At 30.9% G+C, this 23,700-nt stretch overlaps 3 protein-coding genes across 3 annotated transcripts; 2 read left to right on the plus strand and 1 right to left on the minus strand.

Annotated features, from left to right (window-relative positions):
- The first annotated feature begins 7,955 nt into the window (after nucleotides 1–7,955).
- Nucleotides 7,956–9,303, plus strand: LOC103838369 (pectinesterase inhibitor 10). Its single transcript, XM_009114804.3, has one exon. The coding sequence runs from the start codon at nucleotides 8,437–8,439 to the stop codon at nucleotides 9,097–9,099; it is 663 nt and encodes a 220-aa protein (XP_009113052.1). The 5' UTR covers nucleotides 7,956–8,436; the 3' UTR covers nucleotides 9,100–9,303.
- An 8,065-nt stretch (nucleotides 9,304–17,368) lies between these two features.
- Nucleotides 17,369–20,322, plus strand: LOC103838370 (elongation factor G, chloroplastic). Its single transcript, XM_009114805.3, has 3 exons — nucleotides 17,369–17,764; nucleotides 17,929–19,859; nucleotides 19,950–20,322. Exons 1-3 carry the CDS (start codon nucleotides 17,536–17,538, stop codon nucleotides 20,115–20,117), a joined length of 2,328 nt encoding a protein of 775 aa, XP_009113053.2. The 5' UTR covers nucleotides 17,369–17,535; the 3' UTR covers nucleotides 20,118–20,322.
- LOC103838371 (hsp70-Hsp90 organizing protein 2) lies at nucleotides 20,305–23,233 on the minus strand. Its single transcript, XM_009114806.3, has 7 exons — nucleotides 22,258–23,233; nucleotides 21,443–21,731; nucleotides 21,281–21,366; nucleotides 20,967–21,190; nucleotides 20,808–20,874; nucleotides 20,671–20,730; nucleotides 20,305–20,581 (listed from the first exon to the last, which is right to left on the minus strand). Exons 1-7 carry the CDS (start codon nucleotides 23,119–23,121, stop codon nucleotides 20,468–20,470), a joined length of 1,704 nt encoding a protein of 567 aa, XP_009113054.1. The 5' UTR covers nucleotides 23,122–23,233; the 3' UTR covers nucleotides 20,305–20,467.
- Nucleotides 23,234–23,700: the final 467 nt, after the last annotated feature.

The raw sequence follows: 23,700 nt of genomic DNA on the forward strand, positions 1-23,700 counted from the left end.
ACTCTCGCGGGAGACTGATCTATGTATTGATATTCAGATTTTGGCTTTATTATCACAAAGACATGGTCGAATCTTAGAGTTTTAGAAATTATAAGTAATTTAGTATATCAATTTTTAAAATTCTGGAAATCTAGAACTAATATTTCATTTGGTTATGCTAGGACAACTTTTACTTTAGAAATATATCTTTAAAAGTAAAAATTGAGATGGTCACTAAGTTATATATATATGTCTCAGTATGTGACCCATACTAAAAGCTGCTCTGAATTCACCCTTGTATACAAACATATCAAATCACTTAAGTTGAACATTCTTTAGCTCAATTTGGTTTAAAGTTAAACCAAAGAAAAGTTTCTTAAAAATACACGGACTAATTTCTATTTGCTAATAAAATACACTAACTATTTTGGATTCCCGTTTAATAAATAAACCTAATTTTTGTTGCCTATTAAATACACAAACGTTTGAAATTCGTAGATTTTACACATCACTTTAGACGACATCAACTTTGTTTAACGAAAGTGATGATGACGTTATTGTTTAACAAAACACGTGGTTAAACTGTAGAAGGAAAATTTCTTAAAAATACACTAACCAATTCTTATTTGCTCATAAGATACACAACTATTTTGGATCCATGTTTAATACACAAACTAATTTTCGTATCCCATTTAATACATAAACTTTTAAAATTTGCAGATTTTACACATTGATTTAGACGAAATCAACTATGTTTAACAGAAGTGAAGAAGACATTAGTGTTTAATTAAACACATATTTAAACTATGAAAAGCAAACTCACCCTCAGATAAAACCTCTCAAATCAATTGCGCTCTAATTCAATTTAGTTTCAATTTCTAATTCAAGTTAGTTTCGATGTGAGTTCCATAATCTGTTCTAACTTCTCTTATTCTCCAAATGTTATTTTTCTTGTTCTTCGATTTGATTTCACTTTATATCACTTTGAAATGGACTCGATTTCCATGTCATGAAAAAGACGAAAAAATGAGGTAATTTTCAAGTTTCTGATTTTGGAGTGTTATGCATTTTTTATTCATCCCCTCTTCGTTTTGATTGCAGTGACAAGGAGTCACTGAATGTTAAATTACACTATGGAAGCATAATGGAGAAAAAATCTACAATATAATCTATATGGGGAGATTTGAAAGGATTTTTTAAGTGAAAACTAACATTGTTTTCACTTCTGTTAAACATAGTTGACGTCGTTAAAATCGATGTGTAAATTTTGAAAATTTCAGAAGTTTGTGTATGTAATTGGATACGGTAATTAGTTTGTGTATTAAACGGAGATCCAAAATAGTTTTTGTATTTTATGAGAAAATAAAAATTAGTTCGTGTATTTTTTAAAAAAAATTTCTTTCACAGTTTAACCGCGTGTTTAGTTAAACACTAACAACACCTTCACTTCCGTTAAACAGAGTTGACGTCGTTTAAAGCGATGAGTAAAATCTGCGAATTTCAAAAGTTTGTGTATTTAATAGGTAAAAAAAATTAGTTTGTGTATTAAATGGAGATCCATAGTTTGTGTATTTTATTAGCAAATACTCCATCCGTTCTACAAAGATAGACTTTTTATTATTTTTACACATATTAAGAAAACACATTAAACTATCATAATAAATGTATAGTTTTCTGTAATTTTTAATTTTTAATAACTTTTAACCAATAGTAATTCAGTAAAGTCAATTAATTTTTTTGAAGTTAACAATTTTTCATAGAAAACACAAAAAATACATCATTATGAAACAAACTTTTTAAGAAAAAAAAATCTATCTTAATAGAACGGAAGGAGTATAAATTAGTTTATGTACTTTTAAAGAATTTTCTCTTAAACCAAACATAAAGATATTTTCACGAGTACCTACCAATATCAGACTTATAGCTATTACATTTAGTATACCATTTTAAGCAAAAAATACATTTCGTATACCTTTTACCAATATAAAATATAATATGACTGCAAAAACGATTTATGAATTATGATGTTAACATTTTGGCCATCGTGATTACGTCTACGAAACAACTAGTTCATTATGGAAACGAATGTAACAGATTAGGTATCACTTGTGATTCTAAGACCATAATTGTCGCAAGGATTTTAAGGGTTTTTTTTTCAAAAAAGCAACGTGTGGGTTCCACTAAACCATAAAAATCGGTCCCAAATGTCATAAAATAAGAATTAATTTTGGAGGGGTTTTTGCACTGTTCGCGGACTCCACCGACACGTTGCGGTTCGCGATTGATTCACTTTTTAATTTTTTATCTTTTTTTAGACAAAATATTTTTTTATAAAGAACCGGATAAACGGTTTTACAGTTAATCATGCTCTAATTTTGCATCTATAACATCAAGATCACAGTATTGTTCTTACATATTTTTTTTTCTTTTATTTTTCTTGCAAAAAAAAAAAAACTGATTGCAAAATAAATGAGATTGATGAATTCTCGAGCAACACGTTAACATAAATGAGGTTCGCTTGACGACATTGCGTAATAGCATAGTTGTAAAGTTTAGAATTCAATAGAAAATTGTTAAACAAGAAGAAAAAATTGAACCATATATTAGCAAATACCATAATTTATTTTTTATTGTTGACCATTTACAGACCACATATTTTTTTAACAATTAATAATAATTTTAACTAGTAATGATTTATTACTATTTCTAATTCATTTCCCTACAAAAACTAAAAATATATAGTTTTTATAGTAGTCACATAATTGTTTATCTCTAATATGAGAGATTACAAATATAAATAACCATACGTGGGGTCGAGTACTACCTATTGTGTTTGTTTCCTTTGAGTTTAAAATAGTATGATGCTGATTTTCGAATCTTTTTTTTATTCAAAACTGCACGTTCACGTAAGACTATTCTTTAATCTTGTTCAAAGATATTTTATTATTTTGTTGATTTTAAATAGACACTGATAATAATATGGAATATACCAATATGTTCTTACAATTTCTGATGAAGTTTTGAAGTATTTAAATTTTCAAAAAAAGTTTTTAAGTATTTTGATTAGACACTGATGAATTGCAAAATTTGTAGTGTTCCGTGACTGAGCTTCAGCATGAGGGTTCGAGTTATTCGGCTCGTATACACTATGTAATTATTGTGTTTATAATGGAAATTAATGTAATCCTTTGAAAAGTAGAAAAAGATAATGAGAAAGAAAAGTAGTAGTCTTTTACCAAAAAAAGGAAAATTAGTCATTTATAAATATCCTTAATTGCTCTTCCTCATCAAACCCAGGTTTCTCTCCTGTAATTGTGGAGTTCAAGCAATAATTTACAAAATAAGATTTTAAAAGTTACCCTCTCCGTTTTACTTTATTTTATGTTCTAAGTTTTTTACATGAATTAAAAAATCATTAAATTTTATATTTTTACCCTCAACTAATACATTATTTTATTTGATTATATTAATTAATGAACTAAAATATGATAACATTGAAAAATCTATATTATTAAAGTTGAAGTACACATTGAGATTGTTTGGCAATATGAATAATAATTAAAAAAATAGTACTGTTTGGAAACATGGATAGCAGTAAGTTAGGAAATAAAATAATGGGTTTATGCTATTAAAAAAATTGGAAATCCATTAAATTATATTAAAAAGTAATGGGTCTATGTTGTTTGATATATATATTCAAATCAAAATAATAATTTAAAATTGATTTATATCAAAAATTCATTTAAAAATATACATATATTCAAAATTTGAATTTTACTAACATATTTTCCAATAATTACTATAAAAATGTTTTCAATATATATAAGAAAAATACAATACAAAGCCTAATTTCAAACACCAACTTAAATTATGGTTTTTATATTTCACATTAAATTTTAAAATATAATATATGTGATTATTTATATGATTGTACGTATAAAATATTATTAATTATAAGAAAACTTATTTAATGGTACGTATAAAATACGATTAATTATATGATAACACATATTTTGTAACCTATGATAACACATATAAGATATATATATATATATATAATAGTGATTAGGGGTGGGCGTTCGGGTTTGTTTTCGGGTCTTTTGGGATTTCGTGTTCAGTTGAGATCTTTGAGAATTTGGTTCGGATTTGGATAACCAATTTAAATAGGTTTGGTTTAAATATCTGGATAGAGAATTAATAATTATTTAAGTATTTTGGAGTTTTGAGTATTTTTTAACTATATAAGATATTTACGTTTGATTATTTGTATATATTTTCAAGCATTTATGCGAACTTAAAAGTATCATATATATTCTGGATGTTTTTATATATATTAAATCTAAAAATAATTATAATATATAAGTATATAAATCTATTTTGGATACCCAAAATACTTCGGTTCGGATCGGATTAGGTTTCAGTTCTTCAAATACCAAAATTTTGAATAATTCAGATATTTAATCAATTTCGGTTCGGATTTAGTACTACTTATTCGGATTGTGATCAGTTCGATTCTTCGAATTCGAATTTTTTACCCAACCCTAAATAGTGACATAAAAATCAAATAGCATCAATTTTTTTAAAAAATACACCCGCACGGGCGTGCGGGTCAAAATCTAGTTAGTAATTAAACGCATTGAAATGACAATTAATTTGAAACTGGAGGTGTACAAGATAAGATTTGAATCGAAATGTTTAACTGAAAATAAAAAAAAGTACAATTCCTAAAAGAAATTAATATTCAGAACAATTTATCGGCTTCGTATTCAAAAGTGAAGAATTACCATTGATAATAATATAATAATCTTCTAATTTTAAAATTTTCGTAAACAAATACTATCAAGAATATAAAAAAAAATAATAAAGTACAAACGTACACTCTCGCGGGAGACTGATCTATGTATTGATATTCAGATTTTGGCTTTATTATCACAAAGACATGGTCGAATCTTAGAGTTTTAGAAATTATAAGTAATTTAGTATATCAATTTTTAAAATTCTGGAAATCTAGAACTAATATTTCATTTGGTTATGCTAGGACAACTTTTACTTTAGAAATATATCTTTAAAAGTAAAAATTGAGATGGTCACTAATTTTTACGTTTTAAAGCTTTCATTATGCTATACCGTAGATTAATCTCTTCTGATTCAACTCATTATTTACTTTCTTTTGAAAGGATAGAGCTTAACATGGAAACTATGGACCTATGCTTGTACCAAACTCAAGTTGGACTAATCAATACATATTCAAATATGCAACCAACTAAAGATCCTCAAGGTCAGGCTTCTCTCACGTAATTATGAGGTTCACAAGGCAGGAACGCCAGCAAATAACTATGATACTTACAACCCTTCATGCATGAAGATAATAATAATAAATATCTTTATTTTTAGTCAAAAAATATCTCTATTACCAGTTTACGACAATACTAGGATAAGACCCGCGCCTTGCGCGGGATTAAGTTATTATTTTTATTATATTTTGGAGAATGAAACAATAGTTTGGCTTCATTTGGATTACGGGTGTTCAATCCGGATATCGGATTGGTTTCGGTTCGGTTCGGTTTTTTCGGTATTTGGTTAGTAAAATATAACTACTATTCTAAATCCATATGTACTTTGATTTTAGTCTTTCGCATACTTTTGAAAGATTTCAACTGGACGACTAAATTGATCAGTCAATCTTGTTGCTTTAAATCATTAGTGTTTATATATATATATATATATTATTTAGTTTGAATATTTATTAAATAAAAATTCATATGCGTTATATTTTATGATCATTTGTAACTTATTATAACAAAAAAATAATCTATTGATCACAAAATTTTCAGAGTGGGAATATTCAAATTTCTAATAATATATAGACGTTTTGAAAAATTCAAATATAACATATAAGAAAAAATATAAATGTTTTTATTATATATTTAATGTGATTTTTTAATATCTTTCAATAATATAAAATTAAAAAAAAAAGAACTAAGATACCAAAATTGTTATCAAATATTTATTATTCGTAATAATTAATTTTCATATATACGTTAATCATATTAGGTAATTTCGTAGATTCTAATTAAGGAAAGTGCAAAAAAAAATTTGGTAGATTATTTATCAATTCGATAGTTAGTTTAATAAAAAATATAATGTAAGTCAAGATGGACCAACCTATTTTTCTAAGAATAGTATATTTTATATAGTCATTTATTAAATGAGAATTTATAATCATACAGTTCTATGATCATTCATATCATTTTATAACTGAATATTTAAATCATCGATAACAAAATTTTCAATGTGAAATCTTTAATAAGTTTATAATTTATAAATGTTTTTGAAAATTCATTGAAAGTTTTAATATTAAAATATTTATGTAATCTTATGGTATATAGTATAATCTATATATATATATAAATATATATGTTTTTTATTAAATAATATTTTTTACTCATATGGTTTTAAAATAATGTGTATCTTCTTATAATATTAAATAAAAGTTCATATTAATACAATTTTATGATCATTTGTAACTTATTATGACAAAAAAAAATCTATTGATCACAAAATTTTCAGAGTGGGGATCTTCAAATTTCTAATAATTTATAGACGTTTTGAAAAATTCAAAATATAACATATAAGAAAAATTATAAATGTTTTTATTATATATTTAATGTGATTTTTAAATATATTTTAATAATATAAAATTAAAAAAAAAAGAACTAAGATACAAAAATTGTTATCAAATATTTATTATTCATTATAATTAATTTTCACATATACGTTAATCATATTAGGTAATTTCGTAGCTTTTATTTAAGGAAAGTGCAAAACATTTTTTGGTACGTTATTTATCAATTCGATAGTTAGTTTAATAAAAAGTGTAATATAAGTTAAGATAGACCAACCTATTTTTCTAGGAATAGTATATTTTGTATAGTTATTTATTAAATAAGAATTTATAATCATACGGTTCTATGATCGTTCATATCGTTTTATAACAAAATATTTAAATCATCGATAACAAAATTTTCAATCTGAAATCTTTAATAAGTTTATAATTTATAAATGTTCTTGAAAATTCATTGAAAGTTTTAATATTACAATATTTATGTAATCTTATGGTATATAGTGTTTAATATATATATATATATATATATATATTTATTTTATTATTAAATGATATTTTTTACTCATATGGTTTTAAAATCATGTGTATCTTCTTATAATAAAAATGTTAAACCATTGATCATTAATTTTTAACATAATAATTTTAATAGTTTTAGTCATTTATTGTCGTTTTTAAAAATTCAAAATATAACATATACGAAAAAATCTAAATTTTCTTTTTATAGCTAATTTGATTGTTTAATTTATTTTAATAATATAAAATTAAACAAAAAATGATGGAGGAGATATACATTGTTATCAAATCTTTATTATTAAACTCATTAATTGTCATATATATATTAGTCATTTATGGTAATTCCGTAGGTTTTATTTAAGGAAAGAAAATATCATATCATATCATTATATCATATAGTTTGACCAACTTATATATCTAACAACATATAAAAATCGAATGTGGACCTACTTATTTTTTAATTGAATGTAATTGACTACCTAATTGAGTGACACCTATGCATTGGAGCCTCTTTTAATTAATACAAAATTGAGGTTACATCTTTTCAAATGTTCCTCAATTAATATATAAGGGATGCTATTTTCTTGTGAAAAACAAGAGGCAATATGAGACAACTAAGTATTTGATGTGTATGATGACACAAATACATGAATGTAAACTATTTTAACTAATAAAGTTTATTTTCATGTATCGTTTTCATAGAACTTTCATTTTATACTATTCCAAATTTTTAAAAATGGGAATCCATATTCCACACTCTACTGTTTAAAAAAAAAAAAACTCTACTGTTTTAAAGAGAAAAATATCTAATTTTATAGTTGTCGCTTTTTAGGAAATAAAATTTTAGGGGATGATTGGTTGGAGCTGTAGATGCTCTGGACAGCCAAAATTTAGTCTACAGCTATATATCTCAACCAATCGAGCTTTGCTTTCCTTAAAAAGCTCACAGCAAAAAAATCTCTGCAAAATCAAAATATGGCTGTAGAGAGCTTTATTTCCAGAGCAAAAAAATAGTGCTTTAGAAATCTACAGCAAGGAAAGCTACAGCAAATAAATCTACAGATTAAATTCTACAGCAAAAAAATATAAAGCTACAGCACTTACCAATCATCCCCTTAATAATATATATGAACCGGACAAAAGAAGCATACCTTAAAGATATGAACCGGACAATAAGCTTTCCCACCCAAAAAAAACCTTAGCTTCAATCGAATGAGTTATTGCCTATTGGATATGATTGAGTTATTAATATACTCAACCAAATTTCTTTTCACAAGTTATTTATATTACATTAATATATTATATATACACACACACTCATGTACATCAGTTTCACCTCGGCCCATTCCTCTTTCAGAACCAAAAAGATGAAAACCTTATCACAAATCGAAATCATTTTCCTCTCCATTGCTCTTCTTCTCTTCATCACAAGCTCAGCAACTCCATCAACATATTCAAATCAAACGAACTTAGATTACATCAAAACATCATGCAACCTCACACACTACAAAACCCTTTGCTACATCTCTCTATCTCCTTACGCCTTAAAAATCGATTCCAACCCTCAAAGACTCGCCGTCACAGCCCTCAATCTCACCCTCTCCTCAGCCAATTCTGCAGCCAAGTTCATCAAGAACATTCCTCACGGCAGAGGTGGACTAACACGTTTCGAAGCGGGTGCGGTTGCTGATTGTGTGGAGGAGATTGGAGACTCGGTGAGTGAACTCCAAGATTCAATAAGAGAGTTGGATTCGATCAACTACGAGGATAGTTCGAAATTTGAGATGGTTATGTCGGATGTTGAGACATGGGTTAGTGCTGCTCTCACTGATGATGACACTTGTATGGATGGTTTCGGCCAAGATGGTCGAGCCAAAGCGGTCGTGAAAGATTTGGTTCGGCGACATGTTGTAAAGGTTGCTCGGCTGACTAGCAACGCGCTTGCTGTCATTAATATGTACGCGTCCACACATGAAAAATGATCATAAATGTTCATATATCTTTCTCTTTTTCTTTTCTTTTTAAATGTTCATATATCATATACAAAATTGTTTTATAACTTCTATTGGCAACATTGCTTATGTTTCATGTTTATATGTATACCATGTACTTTGTTATAGGTATTGTGCATTTTCATGTATACATATTTCAATAATTTTATAATGAAGTTTTGTATATTTTGCGTTCGTTTAGTTTTGGGATGGTATAGAATAAATAATAAAATTTTAGAATAATAATAAAATTAGAGTTTAATACGCGTACATGCGCAGATATTTTCATTTTTAAAGACTAAATTTAAGGTTAAACATGCGTTAATCAACTACTAGAACACAAGTTAGGGCTGAGACTTTTAACCGGAACCGTTTACCCGAATCGGATCCGACCCGAAATGGACCGGTTCGGTTCAGTTTCGGATATGGCCTTATTACTAGGGGTGGGCACTTAGGTTATTTTATCGGTTCGGTTCGAGTTCGGTTTGGTTAGTTTGATTCTAGAATTTTTACAACTGAAGTAAACCATAGTTAGTTTGGTTTGGATCGGTTTTGGTTCGGTTATATTCGGTTCGGTTTATTTTCGGTTCGGTTTATATTCGGTTTAGTTTGTATTCGATTCGGTTTGTATTTTGATTCGGTTTAATCGGATTTCTCTTAGTTTATTTTTGTGTGCATTCAAGTTATTAGTTCCACTTGTAGCAGGATTGCATGAATATGTTTTTACCACAGTAGTTGCAGGATACCTCGAGTCATCATCTTCAAGCCTAGTAAAAACATTCCACGCAAGTGATTTTGTAGGCAGTTTTCTTTTAGACTTTGGAGACTATGTCGGAGAATCAGACTCTTTTCTTTTCTTGTTGATCGTTTTTCCTTTATCCATCTACAAACATGTGAAAAATCGTTAGTAAGCTAAAAGAATAATTTGATGTTTTCACTTTTCTGTTGTATAAATATATGTAACAAATTCTTAGAACCTGATATTAAAAATCTCACCTGAAGTTATTAGAATTGACACCACCAAAAGGAAAAATATGCAGGAAGAAGAGTAGGAGACGCAGAAAAGAGACGCTGTGAAGAAGTTTGTTTTTAAGAGTTATTCTTGGATTCACTCCCCTAGGATGAACCTTTAGATTCACCAACCAATAGAATTTTATTGTTTCAAATTTGACTCTTTTAGAAAAGGAAACAAAATATTATCAAGTTATATTATGTTTTAAAAATAAAAATGTAAAAAAGTTAGTAGTTACAGAAAAAAGAATTAAAAAAAAAGATATTTTTAATGTCGTCAGCAAAATACTAAATCCTAATCCTTAAACCCTAAATTATAAACCCTAAACCCTTGGGTAAACTCTAAATCTTGGATAAGTCATAAACTCTAAATCAAAAACCCTAAACCCTAAATCCTTGAGTGTTTTAGTGTTTAGTATTTTTGATTTGTTTACGATATTTCAAGGGTTTACGACGGTTGCTTTAGCTTTACTCACACCAGTAGCATATTTTTATGCGGGTCTTAGCAAAAAAGGATTAGTTTAGGGTTTACCCAACGGTTTAGGATTTTAGAATTAGAGTTTATGGATTAGGATTTAGGGTTTAGTGTTTTTGCTGTTTAAATTTTGTTTTTTTGTAATTACTACTATTTTTAATTTATTTCTTTTTACCTTTTTATTTTAAAAACATAATATAACTTGATAATATTTTGTTTCTTTTTATAAAATATATCGAATATGAAATAACACAATCCTATTGGTTGGTGAACTTAGAGGTTCACCAATAAGTCTGTTTTTAATTAGACTTGGTTTAGGTTTTAGTTTTAGCTTTTAGGGTTTAAAAATATACGCTATTGAAAAAAAGGAAATTAAGTGGGCTTAATCTTAGGAATTTAATATCTTGTTATCTCTAATATTTTTAATTTAAATAATTATAAAACACTTTGGTTTATCGGTTCGGTTTTAAACCAAACCGAACTGTTCGGATTGGGAAAATCTTCAACCAAATGATTTGAAATGGACTTTGGTTTGGTTCGAATTGGTTTCGGTTCGATTCAGTTCGGTTTGGTTTCTTTGCCCACCCCTACTTATTACCCGATGGGTCATTACTTCTAATACCCGTGGATATTGGGTCGGTTCCGGTTATTACTCGAAACCCGATCGGGTACCCATTTAAACCGAAATAGATATCCTAAAACCGAGAATATTAGAAAAAGTGTTATCAACACAACTTGAACCCGTATTAAATAGATAGAAAAGTGGCTATGTTACCACCAGACCACTTCAACTTATATGAATTCTTATATATTGTAAATATATATAATATTTCAATATTATTTTTTTTGTTATAAAATTGACATTTTAGGGACTCGAACCCCGGTTGGCCACACTAAAAGTAGAGCATGTAATCACTGAACCACTTCAATTTACTCATAAATTATTTTATTTAGTATATATATATATGACTTACATAATAAATGGGTACCCGGAACCGGTGGTATCCGATCCAAAACCCGAACCAACATCTATCAAGTACCTATTGGGTAGAGAATTCATTTATCCGAAAGACCGGGACTTGAATGGATCTTACTCGAACCTGATCCGAATATCCGAAGTCTCAGGCCTAGCACATGTGTTTAATTTAACATTTATATATCTTTTTAATATGATTGAATATATATATCTCTATAATATTATTTGAGAAGTCAGTTTCCTATGTGTCGCTCTCACGTTAACTCTCACGATGGTTGATTACACTGATACCCTTAATGAATTAATTTACATTTAAAATAAGATTATTATTATTATTTTTAGTTTCCTTTTAACAAATTTCCGAAAAAATTACACATATAATAAAAAAGGAATTTTTATAAAGTTAAAAAAATAATTGAAAAACGAAAATATATGTATATATAATATGATTTCATAAAAAAGGAAAGTTCACAAAATAGTATTATTACATTTAAAAAATATTTCAAATAACATAAAATATAATTTTGAAGTAATAAAATACTTTCCTTATATCTATATTTTCTTAGATGAAAATTATAAATTTCTATATAATGTGATTTCAATAAAAAAATTTACACAAATAATCTTGATATTAATATTTCTTTTAAAATATAATTTAAAACAATACAAAAAACAAATCAAAAAAATAAAAATATTTTTATATATCTATATATTTTCTTAGACTATTACATAAAATAATTAAGTAACATAAACTAATATATGTTTAATTGTCTAAAAATAGTTTATAATTAGTAATATTCAAATGTTTTATTTATTTTTCATATATTTAGTTAACTATAATATCTTTCAAATACAGCAAAAAATATCGATAAATTATATTTTACTTATATAATATTATTTTTAAATAGAATCACAATTTTCTTACTGCTTATTTTAAGAGATATTAAAAAAAACTAAAAATAATTTTGAAAATAAATATCGTTTCATGAAATAGTTACAAAATAGTTTAATAAGGTAGATATATTATATTTTATAATTATTAAAGTTATTTTTTCTTAATATTAAATTTTCTTTTAAATTTTATGTTTTTATTTTTGTAACTTAATAGGACCATAAACAAAATACCAAAACAAATCTTAATTCTCATTTTTAAGATTATTTAAAATAAATTTTAGTCTCCATTCAATAAATTAAAGGCATAAAGTTATTATTTTATTTTATTTTTGTCATCAACAAACAGACTCATATAGACTCTGTGAACCAAACCGGTAACTCCGCATCCATGTGAACGACGAAAGACGATTGTTTTCTGACACATCGTGCTAGACTATCCGCCTTTTGATTTTCCGTCCGGGGTACATGAATGATCGCTGAGCTAGTAAAATATGTCTTCAGTAGCTTGGCATAAAGTTATTTAGAATTTATAAAATATTTTAATTATTGTAAATATTGATTTGTGCTCATGAGCTTTCAAAAATGTATGAGCTACTTACGCATGCCTATTGATCATCGTTTTATTTTCTAATATTTTTTTTACAAACATCAACATATAATTTGATAAATATTATGAAAATACATGCACATTTGACTTAATTATAATAAAAAATAATTATACTTCATTTTGAATTTGAAAAAATATATGTAACTCAATATACTCACAACATGAGTGATTCGACTAATCCAACTTATATCTAAAATCATAGATTTAACTACGATAAGAATATATATAATTTTATAAGAATATTTTATAAGAATAGTAATTTATTTTATAAATATAAATCATAGGACAACTCAAAGCATATTAAAAATGAAAATAGATTATTAACCAATTGTTATAATTTAGTTCTTTTTTAAAATTTATATATATGCATGAGACTTCAGAATATTATCGTTTTGTTATATTAGTTAATGTAATTTGGAATCAGATACATTAGTTTAGTTTATTTTATTTCATTCTAAGCACAATATATCTTAAGTTATACATAATCTTCATAAAAAATATTCACTTATCTAAGACAACAACCACTTAAATGCAAATAAGAAATTAACCAAAATTTTAATATATGGAATAAAAATATTACAATTGAATTCATAGATACAATCCAATTTATCCAAATGATAACTAAATCGACTGGAAAACAACAAAATCGATTAGATATCACATATATAAAATCATATGTATAATTAAAGTAACATAATATTATTAATATAAATTATGCATATAAATTATAAATTAATTTAAAATTAAAAATAAGTAGCAATCAATTATTATAATATATTTACTTTAAAATAGTTATACCCGTGCATGAGCACGGGAAAATCACCTAGTATATATATATTTTGGTTTCCACTATTAAATATTTGTTTAATGTATTTTTGAACAAAACAATTTTATAGCGAATTCGATAGACAATCTAATTAATTAATTAGATTCGATAGTATTTTAAAGTTTAAGAATATGATAAAGATTTACAATGCATAATATAGTAAAGTGTTTTTGGAAGTATATATATTATCATTATTAATGTGATAGCTTAATTTAGGGGTTTGTTATGTTAAGTTAATAAGATATTCAGTTATTTTAGGAATACATAGTTGATTTCTTAATAGTTTTGAATATACCACATCTATAGGAAATTTGTTAATTCTTGTTTTAATTCTGTGTCCAACTAAATCCATATGAAATATATTAAATCATTTATTTTTTTGTTAAATTGAATTAAGTTACAACTAATACAAACTTAAACCAAATGTTTTTTAAATTGTATATAATTCATGTTACATATACAAAAGTTTTTTCTAATGACATTTTAATGTTAATTTAGTTAGATGTTGACACTTAATTTAAAACTTTTGGTTTACTAATATAGATAAACGATTTTACGCAGAGATTAGGATTGTGGTGCAATGAAAGATGGAATCCATTTTATGGTATAAAAAAATACAGATGCTATTAGTGGGTAACCAAACATTAATGGGCTTATTATTTACTAATAATTAGGAAAAATGTACAAAATTATCGGTGGCATTACATTGTAAATATTTAAGAAAAATCATGGTCAATTCCAATTTGTATTTCTGTTTTAATAGTTTAGATACAAGGTGTTAGATGCTCATAATATGTACTTTAGATATTAAAGCTAATAAAATGATATGTTAAATAAGTCAAAATTGCATGACCAAATATAGGAAAAAGAAAAAATGATTTTGTTTGGTACACCTAATGTAAAAATCCTAAAATACCATTAATAAATATTATATAAAAAATATAACTTCAATAACATTTATGTAAAAACACATGACCTAAATGTTATTTTTAATGGTACTTCTATTGTAATCTATACTATTATGTGCAAAGTGATTTTTCGCATTCGAGCTCTCGCGTTAGAAGTTAAAGTGGTTAATATCGTATATACCGTTACTGAATTAAATATATAATTTATTATATAATTAAAAATAATTTTGTATTAATAATATTAGGTTTACATGTTATATTAGATAACTGATTAAAAATTAATATAATAAAAGATATTTTTTAAAAGAATACAATTTTTCTATATATTGTGTTGTTATCAAAAATAACACTTTTCTATTATAAAATTAAGATATAAAATCATTTATAGTTAAATATTAATCAATTAAAAAGATTTTTATAAAAAGATTTTTTAAAATAGATATGTGAGTTTTTGAATTAATAAAACACAATTAATAAGTATTCGTAAAAATATTTTGTCCGTATATGCATGTATAACACCTAGTAATAAAATAAAAGTGGTGAAAAATAAAAAAATGTCAGATTATTTTGGGTTTAATGAACAAGCTAAACGAATCCCATACTTTTATCAATATACCGTAATATTTTGATAGCTTTCCCGGGGCATAATATCCAAAGTACTCGAATCAAAACAATTTGAAACTTTTTTATATATAGATAAAAATTCAAAATTTCTCTATTAAAAAAATGCAGATTTGATAAAAGTGATCCGAGTGAACTATTTCAAATCCAATTTGAATATTTTAGTATCCAAAACTATATTTTCATATGATTTATTTAGTATATTCAAAAGTTACAATTTTGTATATTCTAAATACAATACTATATGCATGCATGTATAACATTTTTTTAGTCAGTAACTTACACAGACTCATTAAACTCTGCAAACTATGGACATCAAATGATGGTATATATACCAATATTAAAGAAACTAATTTTTTTGCTTAAGATAAGATATTCTGTGTCTATGAAACGACCAAGACTAATCTAAAAAATGTAGTGAAAGCTACAAATAATTTTTTTTCGGTTTTTAAATAAGCCGTAAACATGGATTCATATATATGGAACTAATAATTTCGCACCAAAGAGAAATCAATTTTTCACATAGACCAACATAGCAATTTCTCATCCATAAAAAATTTACAAATTTTTATGATGGCCGTCATGTCTGTCTTCTTATTTATGTCTAGTGCAACTCCAAATATAATCTAAAAGTAGAAGTTAAATCGATATGATATTTCTAGTTTCCAAGAAAATTGAAAATAATTTTTTTAAAATAATACATTCGTAAAAACATGTAATTTTTTATATTATATTTATATTTCTAATACTTTATTCTGTATGCTAACTATGTTCTTGTTTTCTTTAACACATTTGTCTTTCTGAACACTGTATGCTAATTATGTTCTTTTTTTTTTTGTCAACAAACTTATATTGATAATGCCCTAATGGGCTTTTGTACAAGTGAAGATACAATAAGGTTCATTACCCATAAGTTACAATCTCGAAATTTAAATAAACCTACATGGTAAAGCCTAATTTATTGACTTTGCCAGCATCTTCGAGAAAGACACGTCCGCAGGACGCGCGTCCATCATGCAGAAATTCTTCAACTCACGCGTCATCACACGCTTTCATATCAAGTTTGGATACGCGCCATCGCACGCGCCGCTGCTACAGTCGGGTAATTGGCACGCCACTCCTCCAGCAAAATTCACACAGCTTGCTCAAGCTTCGTGGCTGGATTGAAAGATCTTCACTTGTTGGATACTTCTCTCTGTGACGCCTCTGTCTTCACCGGATCTTCATTCTTATCGCCGGATGTGATACTTACCAAGCAGCTTGAACTGATTTACCCACAGTTCTTGTTGAAACACTTGCTAATAACAAGTTTCAACTCATCTAAAACTGAAGCAAATCACGAGACAACTTGCAAAACTCAATCTTTATCTCCTCTGGAAAACTTTGCTTGATGATATAAAGCAAAGATTGATTTCCTTATAGATGAAGATAGAGGATAACCGACGGGAAGAGGAGAACCAAATGAAAAACAGTCGGGATGTTAGGTTTCCATTGAGAGAAGACCCCTAAACGACTACCGATCAAAAGATCGGAACTTTATTAAGGATCAACTAAGTAAGACCAGAGAAAGGAATTGAATGAAAATTGGCTCTGGCTGTTGATGATCATAAGCACTTCAAAATCGCCTAGCGAAAAGAACATCCGCAACCGGAATAAAAGATCGATCAAACAGATCGAATATATACATATAAAACAAAAAAAGATGGTAACCGGCGGCGAAGGCCACCGGCCACCAACAAACACCAGTGATGTAGAAGCTTCTTTTTTTAGTGAGAAGTTGGAGAAAGTCCTCTCGCCGTTGCCCACTAAATGTATGCTAATTATGTTCATTGCTCAAAAAAAAAAAGATTACAAGGTGACGTATCTCCTTATCCATTTCAACCAATAAAACCCTTCATAAATTTTTAGAACCATATAAAAATAAAATATAGTTATTTTTTATCTAACGGTTCCGGAGCGACCCACGCAACGCATAGCCCAAAAGGCTTCGTTATCCCCTACCCAAGCCACACGAACAATACGTTATCCCAAAGAGTGAGTGACCACCATATTGATAGCAAGAGAGAAGAAGAAGAAGCGAGAGTTTGACGAGTACCCAAAGCGATAACAATGGCGGCGGATGCTCTGAGAATCTCGAGTTCTAGCTCGTTGGTTTGTAATCTCAATGGGTCACAGAGACGCCCTGTTCTCACTCCTCTGTCTCATCATCGTTCTACCTTTCTCGGTCTTCCTCCTCGCGCTTCTCTTTCTCATCTTCTCGGTAAAGCTCGTATTGGGCTTGGCTCTTCAAAGCTAGTACACCGAAAGAAACAATTCTCTGTCTTCGCCGCCGCCGAAGGTCTATTCTCTATGCTCTCTCTTCGAAAGCTTTAATCTTTCGCTTACCCATTTCCATTTTCTTCGTAAAAGCTTGAAATTGCATGTATGCCTTCTAAGTGTTCGTTAAAATGCCTCTGAGAAGTGTTTAGTTGCTTTAGTTTGATGCTTTATTATGTTTCTTAGGAGAGGGGAAGCGCGCCGTGCCGCTTAAAGACTACAGAAACATTGGCATCATGGCTCACATAGACGCTGGAAAGACCACGACAACGGAGAGGATTCTCTACTACACAGGCAGAAACTACAAGATCGGCGAAGTCCACGAAGGAACAGCTACAATGGATTGGATGGAGCAAGAGCAAGAGAGAGGAATCACCATCACTTCAGCTGCAACCACCACGTTCTGGGACAAGCACAGGATCAACATCATCGATACTCCCGGACACGTGGATTTCACTCTTGAAGTCGAACGTGCTCTGAGAGTTCTCGACGGTGCTATATGCTTGTTCGACAGTGTTGCTGGCGTTGAGCCTCAGTCCGAGACTGTGTGGAGACAAGCTGATAAATACGGTGTGCCTAGGATCTGCTTTGTGAACAAGATGGACCGTCTTGGAGCTAACTTTTTCAGGACTAGGGACATGATTGTGACTAATCTCGGTGCTAAGCCCTTGGTGCTTCAGATACCTATTGGTGCTGAAGATTCGTTTAAAGGCGTGGTTGATCTCGTGAGGATGAAGGCTATAGTTTGGTCAGGAGAAGAGCTTGGTGCCAAGTTTAATTACGAGGATATTCCAGCCGATCTTGAAGAGTTGGCTCAAGAGTATAGGGCGGCGATGATGGAGCTGATTGTTGATTTGGATGATGAGGTCATGGAGAATTATTTAGAAGGAGTTGAGCCTGACGAGGCCACGGTGAAGAGATTGGTGAGGAAAGGAACCATCACAGGGAAGTTTGTGCCTATTCTCTGTGGCTCAGCCTTTAAGAACAAAGGTGTGCAGCCGTTGCTCGATGCTGTGGTTGACTATCTTCCTTCTCCAGTTGAAGTTCCGCCGATGAACGGAACAGATCCTGAGAATCCGGAAGTTACCATTGTCCGGAAGCCAGATGATGAGGAGCCGTTCGCTGGGTTAGCGTTCAAGATCATGAGTGATCCTTTCGTTGGTTCTCTTACGTTTGTGAGAGTCTACTCAGGGAAACTCACAGCTGGCTCTTACGTGCTGAACGCTAACAAAGGGAAAAAGGAGAGAATCGGGAGACTCTTGGAGATGCACGCGAACAGCAGAGAAGATGTTAAAGTGGCTTTAACGGGTGACATTGTGGCTCTCGCTGGTCTCAAAGATACAATCACTGGTGAAACATTGAGTGATCCGGAAAGCCCTGTTGTCCTTGAACGTATGGACTTCCCTGATCCCGTCATCAAGGTGGCGATCGAGCCCAAAACGAAAGCGGATATTGATAAAATGGCTACGGGACTGATCAAGCTCGCTCAAGAAGATCCCTCTTTCCATTTTTCGCGCGATGAGGAGATGAACCAAACCGTCATTGAAGGAATGGGAGAGCTTCATCTTGAGATCATCGTCGACAGGCTTAAAAGAGAGTTCAAGGTCGAGGCTAACGTTGGAGCGCCGCAAGTGAACTACCGTGAGAGTATCTCCAAAGTAGCTGAAGTGAAGTACACGCACAAGAAGCAATCAGGTGGACAAGGACAGTTTGCTGATATTACAGTCCGGTTCGAGCCGTTGGAAGCGGGATCAGGATACGAGTTCAAGAGTGAGATCAAAGGAGGAGCTGTGCCAAGAGAGTATATTCCAGGTGTCATGAAAGGGCTTGAGGAGTGTATGGGATCAGGTGTGCTTGCGGGTTTTCCGGTGGTTGATGTCCGTGCTTGTTTAGTTGATGGATCTTACCATGATGTGGACTCGAGCGTGTTAGCTTTCCAGCTTGCTGCGAGAGGAGCTTTCCGTGAAGGGATGAGGAAAGCAGGTCCGAGGATGCTTGAACCTATCATGAGAGTTGAAGTTGTTACGCCTGAAGAACATCTTGGTGATGTCATTGGTGATCTTAACTCTAGAAGAGGTCAGATCAACAGCTTTGGAGACAAACCCGGTGGCCTCAAGGTATAAAAAATTGTGAAACTGAATGATTAAAAAACCGAAACTTGTTTTTTTTTATGAATCTGATGCATTGTTGTTATTGTAATATTGCAGGTGGTAGATTCTCTGGTTCCATTAGCAGAGATGTTTCAGTATGTGAGTACATTGAGAGGGATGACAAAAGGTCGTGCTTCTTACACAATGCAATTGGCTAAGTTTGATGTTGTTCCTCAGCATATTCAGAACCAGCTTTCCTCCAAGGATCAAGAAGTTGCTGCTTAAGTCAGACAGATTATGTTTTCATGTTCAGAAACTACACTGAAGACATACAAATGTGCTATCTTGATAATGTTTAATCATTTCTATAGTTTTGGTTTTGTTTGGTTTTGATGAAGAGAACAAATATATTTAAAACTCTTTTTTTTTTTTGATGTCAAGATAAGTATGGGAATGTAGATAACACTTTGAATGATTCAAGTTCGATGCATTCAACTGAGACAAAGAGAACAAGATTTAATCACGACAAGGTTCACGTCACAATCGATATAGGAAAAGACGAAAGTTATAACAGAAAAATGGGAACAATCGATTTTGGATTTGAGTTACAAAAAGTAAAAACACTGCGTTTAAGTTTATTTCATCTGGACGATTCCTGAGCTGATTAGCTTTTGGATTTTGTTCATGATCATCGGGTTCTGCATGTGTTTTTGTGCTGCTGCTGGATTCTCCTGGAGATCAGACAGAACCTATTCAAAGAAACAAAAAAAGTTGTGAGACTTCAACATGGATAGCACCACCAAATCTTGAGAAGAAATCTAGAGAAGCTTTAAGTTACCTGTCTCATTACGGGATCTGTGAGAATGTTCTGGATCTCAGGGTCTTGCATTCCCTTAGCCTGGAAAAAAGAATGAGCAGGAACTGTGAGAATTCTCTCTATGGAACAAGTTTCGTAACTGTTAGTTAGAATCTAACCTGTCTTTCTTTCAACTCCTCTGGAGTAAGGTCACCACGGTTTGCCTTGTTGATCTGTTGCACACATCTGCAGAAAGTGGTTTACAACACGTTACATAGGCTACTAAGATAACAGAGTGAATAATTCTCTCTGAATTTTTACACATATGCTATATATACCTTCTAACACCGTCTAGGAGCTCCTGATTGTTAGGATCATGTTTGAGACCCTCCTGGTATGTTTCCATTGCATTGTCATACTCCTTCATGAAGAATTGGACTGCACCTTTTCTGCTGTATCCCTTTGAGAATGTTGGATCGAGCTCAATGCACTTCTCCGCATCCTTCAATCCTTCGGGCATTGCCCCCAGTTTTGTGTAACATGCAGCTCGGTTGCTGTATGCCTATGTCAAGTTCAAAAAATGCAAACAAGTTAATTCAAACAATCAAATATACACAGCACCAAAGCACCTATGGTGATGAATCAGCCTTACTCTCGGGTCTTTTGGATTCCTTTTGATCGCTTCAGTGTAGTGTCTCACAGCATCAGGATACTTCTGCTCCTTGAAGAACTGATTACCTGTATAACAAACACAGGAGAATGTTAGTTCAACTTTCTTCACATAACCAAATATATAACTGCAAAAGCAATTTACCTTTCTCACGCTCCTCATCACCAATAGCTGGATCAAAATACTCTTGCTGCTCCAACTCTTTCTTAGCTCTCTCTGCCTCATTCAGCCTCTTCAACGTGTCTGGGTTACGGTGCTCCGTAAGTGCTTTCTGGTAAGTCTCAATCACAGGTTCATAGTCTTTTGAGACTTTAGCCATCTTCCCCAGAGCTGTTCCTTTCCTGGTCAAAGCTTTAGCTACCATCTTGTAATCTGACCTAAGCTCTCTACCCCTTTCAACAGCCTTATCACAGTCCTTGATGCACTCATCATACTGAATCAAACACATTCCACATTTAGACTCAACAACGTACCAAGTAAATCACATATATGTACATAAAAACTATACCTTGATGCATTCATCATACTGAATCAAACATAATCACATTTAGATTCAACCTTATCCTAAGCAAATCATAATACACTAATACACATACAAAAAAACTATACCTTTCACATTAGTGATATAAAAGATATCAATGTACATAAAAACTATCTCTTGATGCACTTATCATACTGAATCAAACACATTCATATTTAGACTCAACCTTGTCCTAAGCAAATCACTATACCTTGATGCACTTATCATACTGAATCAAACTTGATCAAGCAAGCCACTATAGTATACATTAAAACAATGCACTTATCATAGAGAACCAAACACATTCATATTCAGACTCAAGTCAATCAATAACGTACCGAGTAAATCACTATAGTATACATAAAAACAATACCTTGACGCACTCATCATACTCAATCAAAACACATTCACATTTAGACTATGTACATAAAGACTATACCTTTCCCATCTCGAGATGAACAGCAGCACGGTTAGTGATAAAAGAGATATCTTCATCATCAATCTCCATAGCCGTGGAGTAATGCTTGATAGCAGTTTCAAAGTCCTTCTTCTTATACGCAGCGTTCCCCATCTCTTTCTCCTTCAAAGCCTTCTCCCTCCTCTCCTTCTTCTCCTTCTCCTCCGCAACCTCCGGCTCAGGCTCAGGCTCCGGCTCACGCTTCTTCTCAACCACAGGCTCATTCACAACCATCTCATCCTCCTCCTGAGCCCCCTCAGCTTCATCACCAGTCTGAGTCCTGAACTGAACATTCAACAAAACCCCAAGAGACTGCATCACCCTCTGGTCCTTCAAGTAGAGATTAAGACTGCTCGGGTTCCTCTGGATCTCCTGCATCATGTTGACGAAATCAGGCTGCTTCAAGAACCCCCTCGTCGACGGATCCGCCGTCAGCTTGGCCCACATCTCGGGCCCCTTGAACGCATCCCCGAACGGATTCGGCGGAGGAGCGGCGCGTGACCTCGACGCGTCAGCTAAGCCCGACTTCAACGCCTCGTTGCTCGGATCGATCTCGAGCCCCTTGGAGTAGGCCTCCACGGCCTCCTCGTGGTGGTTCAGACCCAGGTGAGCGGCGCCGAGGCGGCTGTAGCCCTTGGCCCAGTCCGGTTTGAGCTCGACGGTCTTCTTGGCGTCGGAGAGAGCTTCCTCGTAGTGGTGGAGGGAGGCGTGGGCGGCGGAGCGGTTGGAGAAGAGGACGTGGTTGGTTGGAGCGAGGTTGATCGCGTCGGTGAAGTGGGTGACGGCGGAGGCGAAGTCGCCGGAGGAGAAAGCGGCGTTGCCTTTGGCTTTAGCTTCGTCGGCCATGGTTGGGTTGAACTTGAATCTGAGAGTTTAGGGTTTGTTTGTTTGATCTTTCCTTGAAGGAGAGGAGACTATATGGGGTTTTGGTTTTGGGACTTGTTTGGATACGAGTACAACAGTATCCGAGATTGTTTGTTTAGAAAAGAAGATTCTGGAATGATTTAAAAGGAAAAACAGGTTTGCTAAATATGAGGATGGAGCAAGGATGTGTTATTTTTCTTTGTGGATATATATAAAGGTTGTGTTACAAAAAAAAAAAGGATATATATAAAGGTTAATATTAAGATTTTTTAATATTCGTAGTTAACTGTTTGATAGCTTCATATAAGTATATTCTCTAAAATATTTCTTTTCATACTAGAACTAATCTTATTTTATAATCTTTTTTTTCTTTTTTTCTCTTTTCTAATTAGTAACAAATTTATAATTTTGTATAAAGTTAAATTCATTAATATTTTGTTTTTAAATTAGTAATTCTGTATAACTATAATAATTTTAAAGTTAAAATTTATTATATAATTTAATATATGTATATTTTAACCCAAAAAAATCTCTTAAAAAGTAATCACCATATTAATTAGG

The sequence above is a fragment of the Brassica rapa genome, chromosome A09 (assembly GCF_000309985.2).
Source record: "Brassica rapa cultivar Chiifu-401-42 chromosome A09, CAAS_Brap_v3.01, whole genome shotgun sequence".
NCBI lineage: Eukaryota > Viridiplantae > Streptophyta > Magnoliopsida > Brassicales > Brassicaceae > Brassica > Brassica rapa.

Bases quoted from the DNA above. Each gene is read 5' to 3' on its own strand.
- LOC103838369 (XM_009114804.3), top strand. From the start codon at position 8,437: ATGTACATCAGTTTCACCTCGGCCCATTCCTCTTTCAGAACCAAAAAG.
- LOC103838370 (XM_009114805.3), top strand. From the start codon at position 17,536: ATGGCGGCGGATGCTCTGAGAATCTCGAGTTCTAGCTCGTTGGTTTGT. The intron at 17,765-17,928 runs GTCTATTCTCTA...TATGTTTCTTAG, and splicing joins TGTCTTCGCCGCCGCCGAAG to GAGAGGGGAAGCGCGCCGTG. The intron at 19,860-19,949 runs GTATAAAAAATT...GTAATATTGCAG, and splicing joins ACAAACCCGGTGGCCTCAAG to GTGGTAGATTCTCTGGTTCC.
- LOC103838371 (XM_009114806.3), bottom strand. From the start codon at position 23,121: ATGGCCGACGAAGCTAAAGCCAAAGGCAACGCCGCTTTCTCCTCCGGC. The intron at 21,191-21,280 runs GTAAGGCTGATT...AACTTGACATAG, and splicing joins GGAATCCAAAAGACCCGAGA to GCATACAGCAACCGAGCTGC. The intron at 20,875-20,966 runs GTATATATAGCA...CACTTTCTGCAG, and splicing joins CTCCTAGACGGTGTTAGAAG to ATGTGTGCAACAGATCAACA.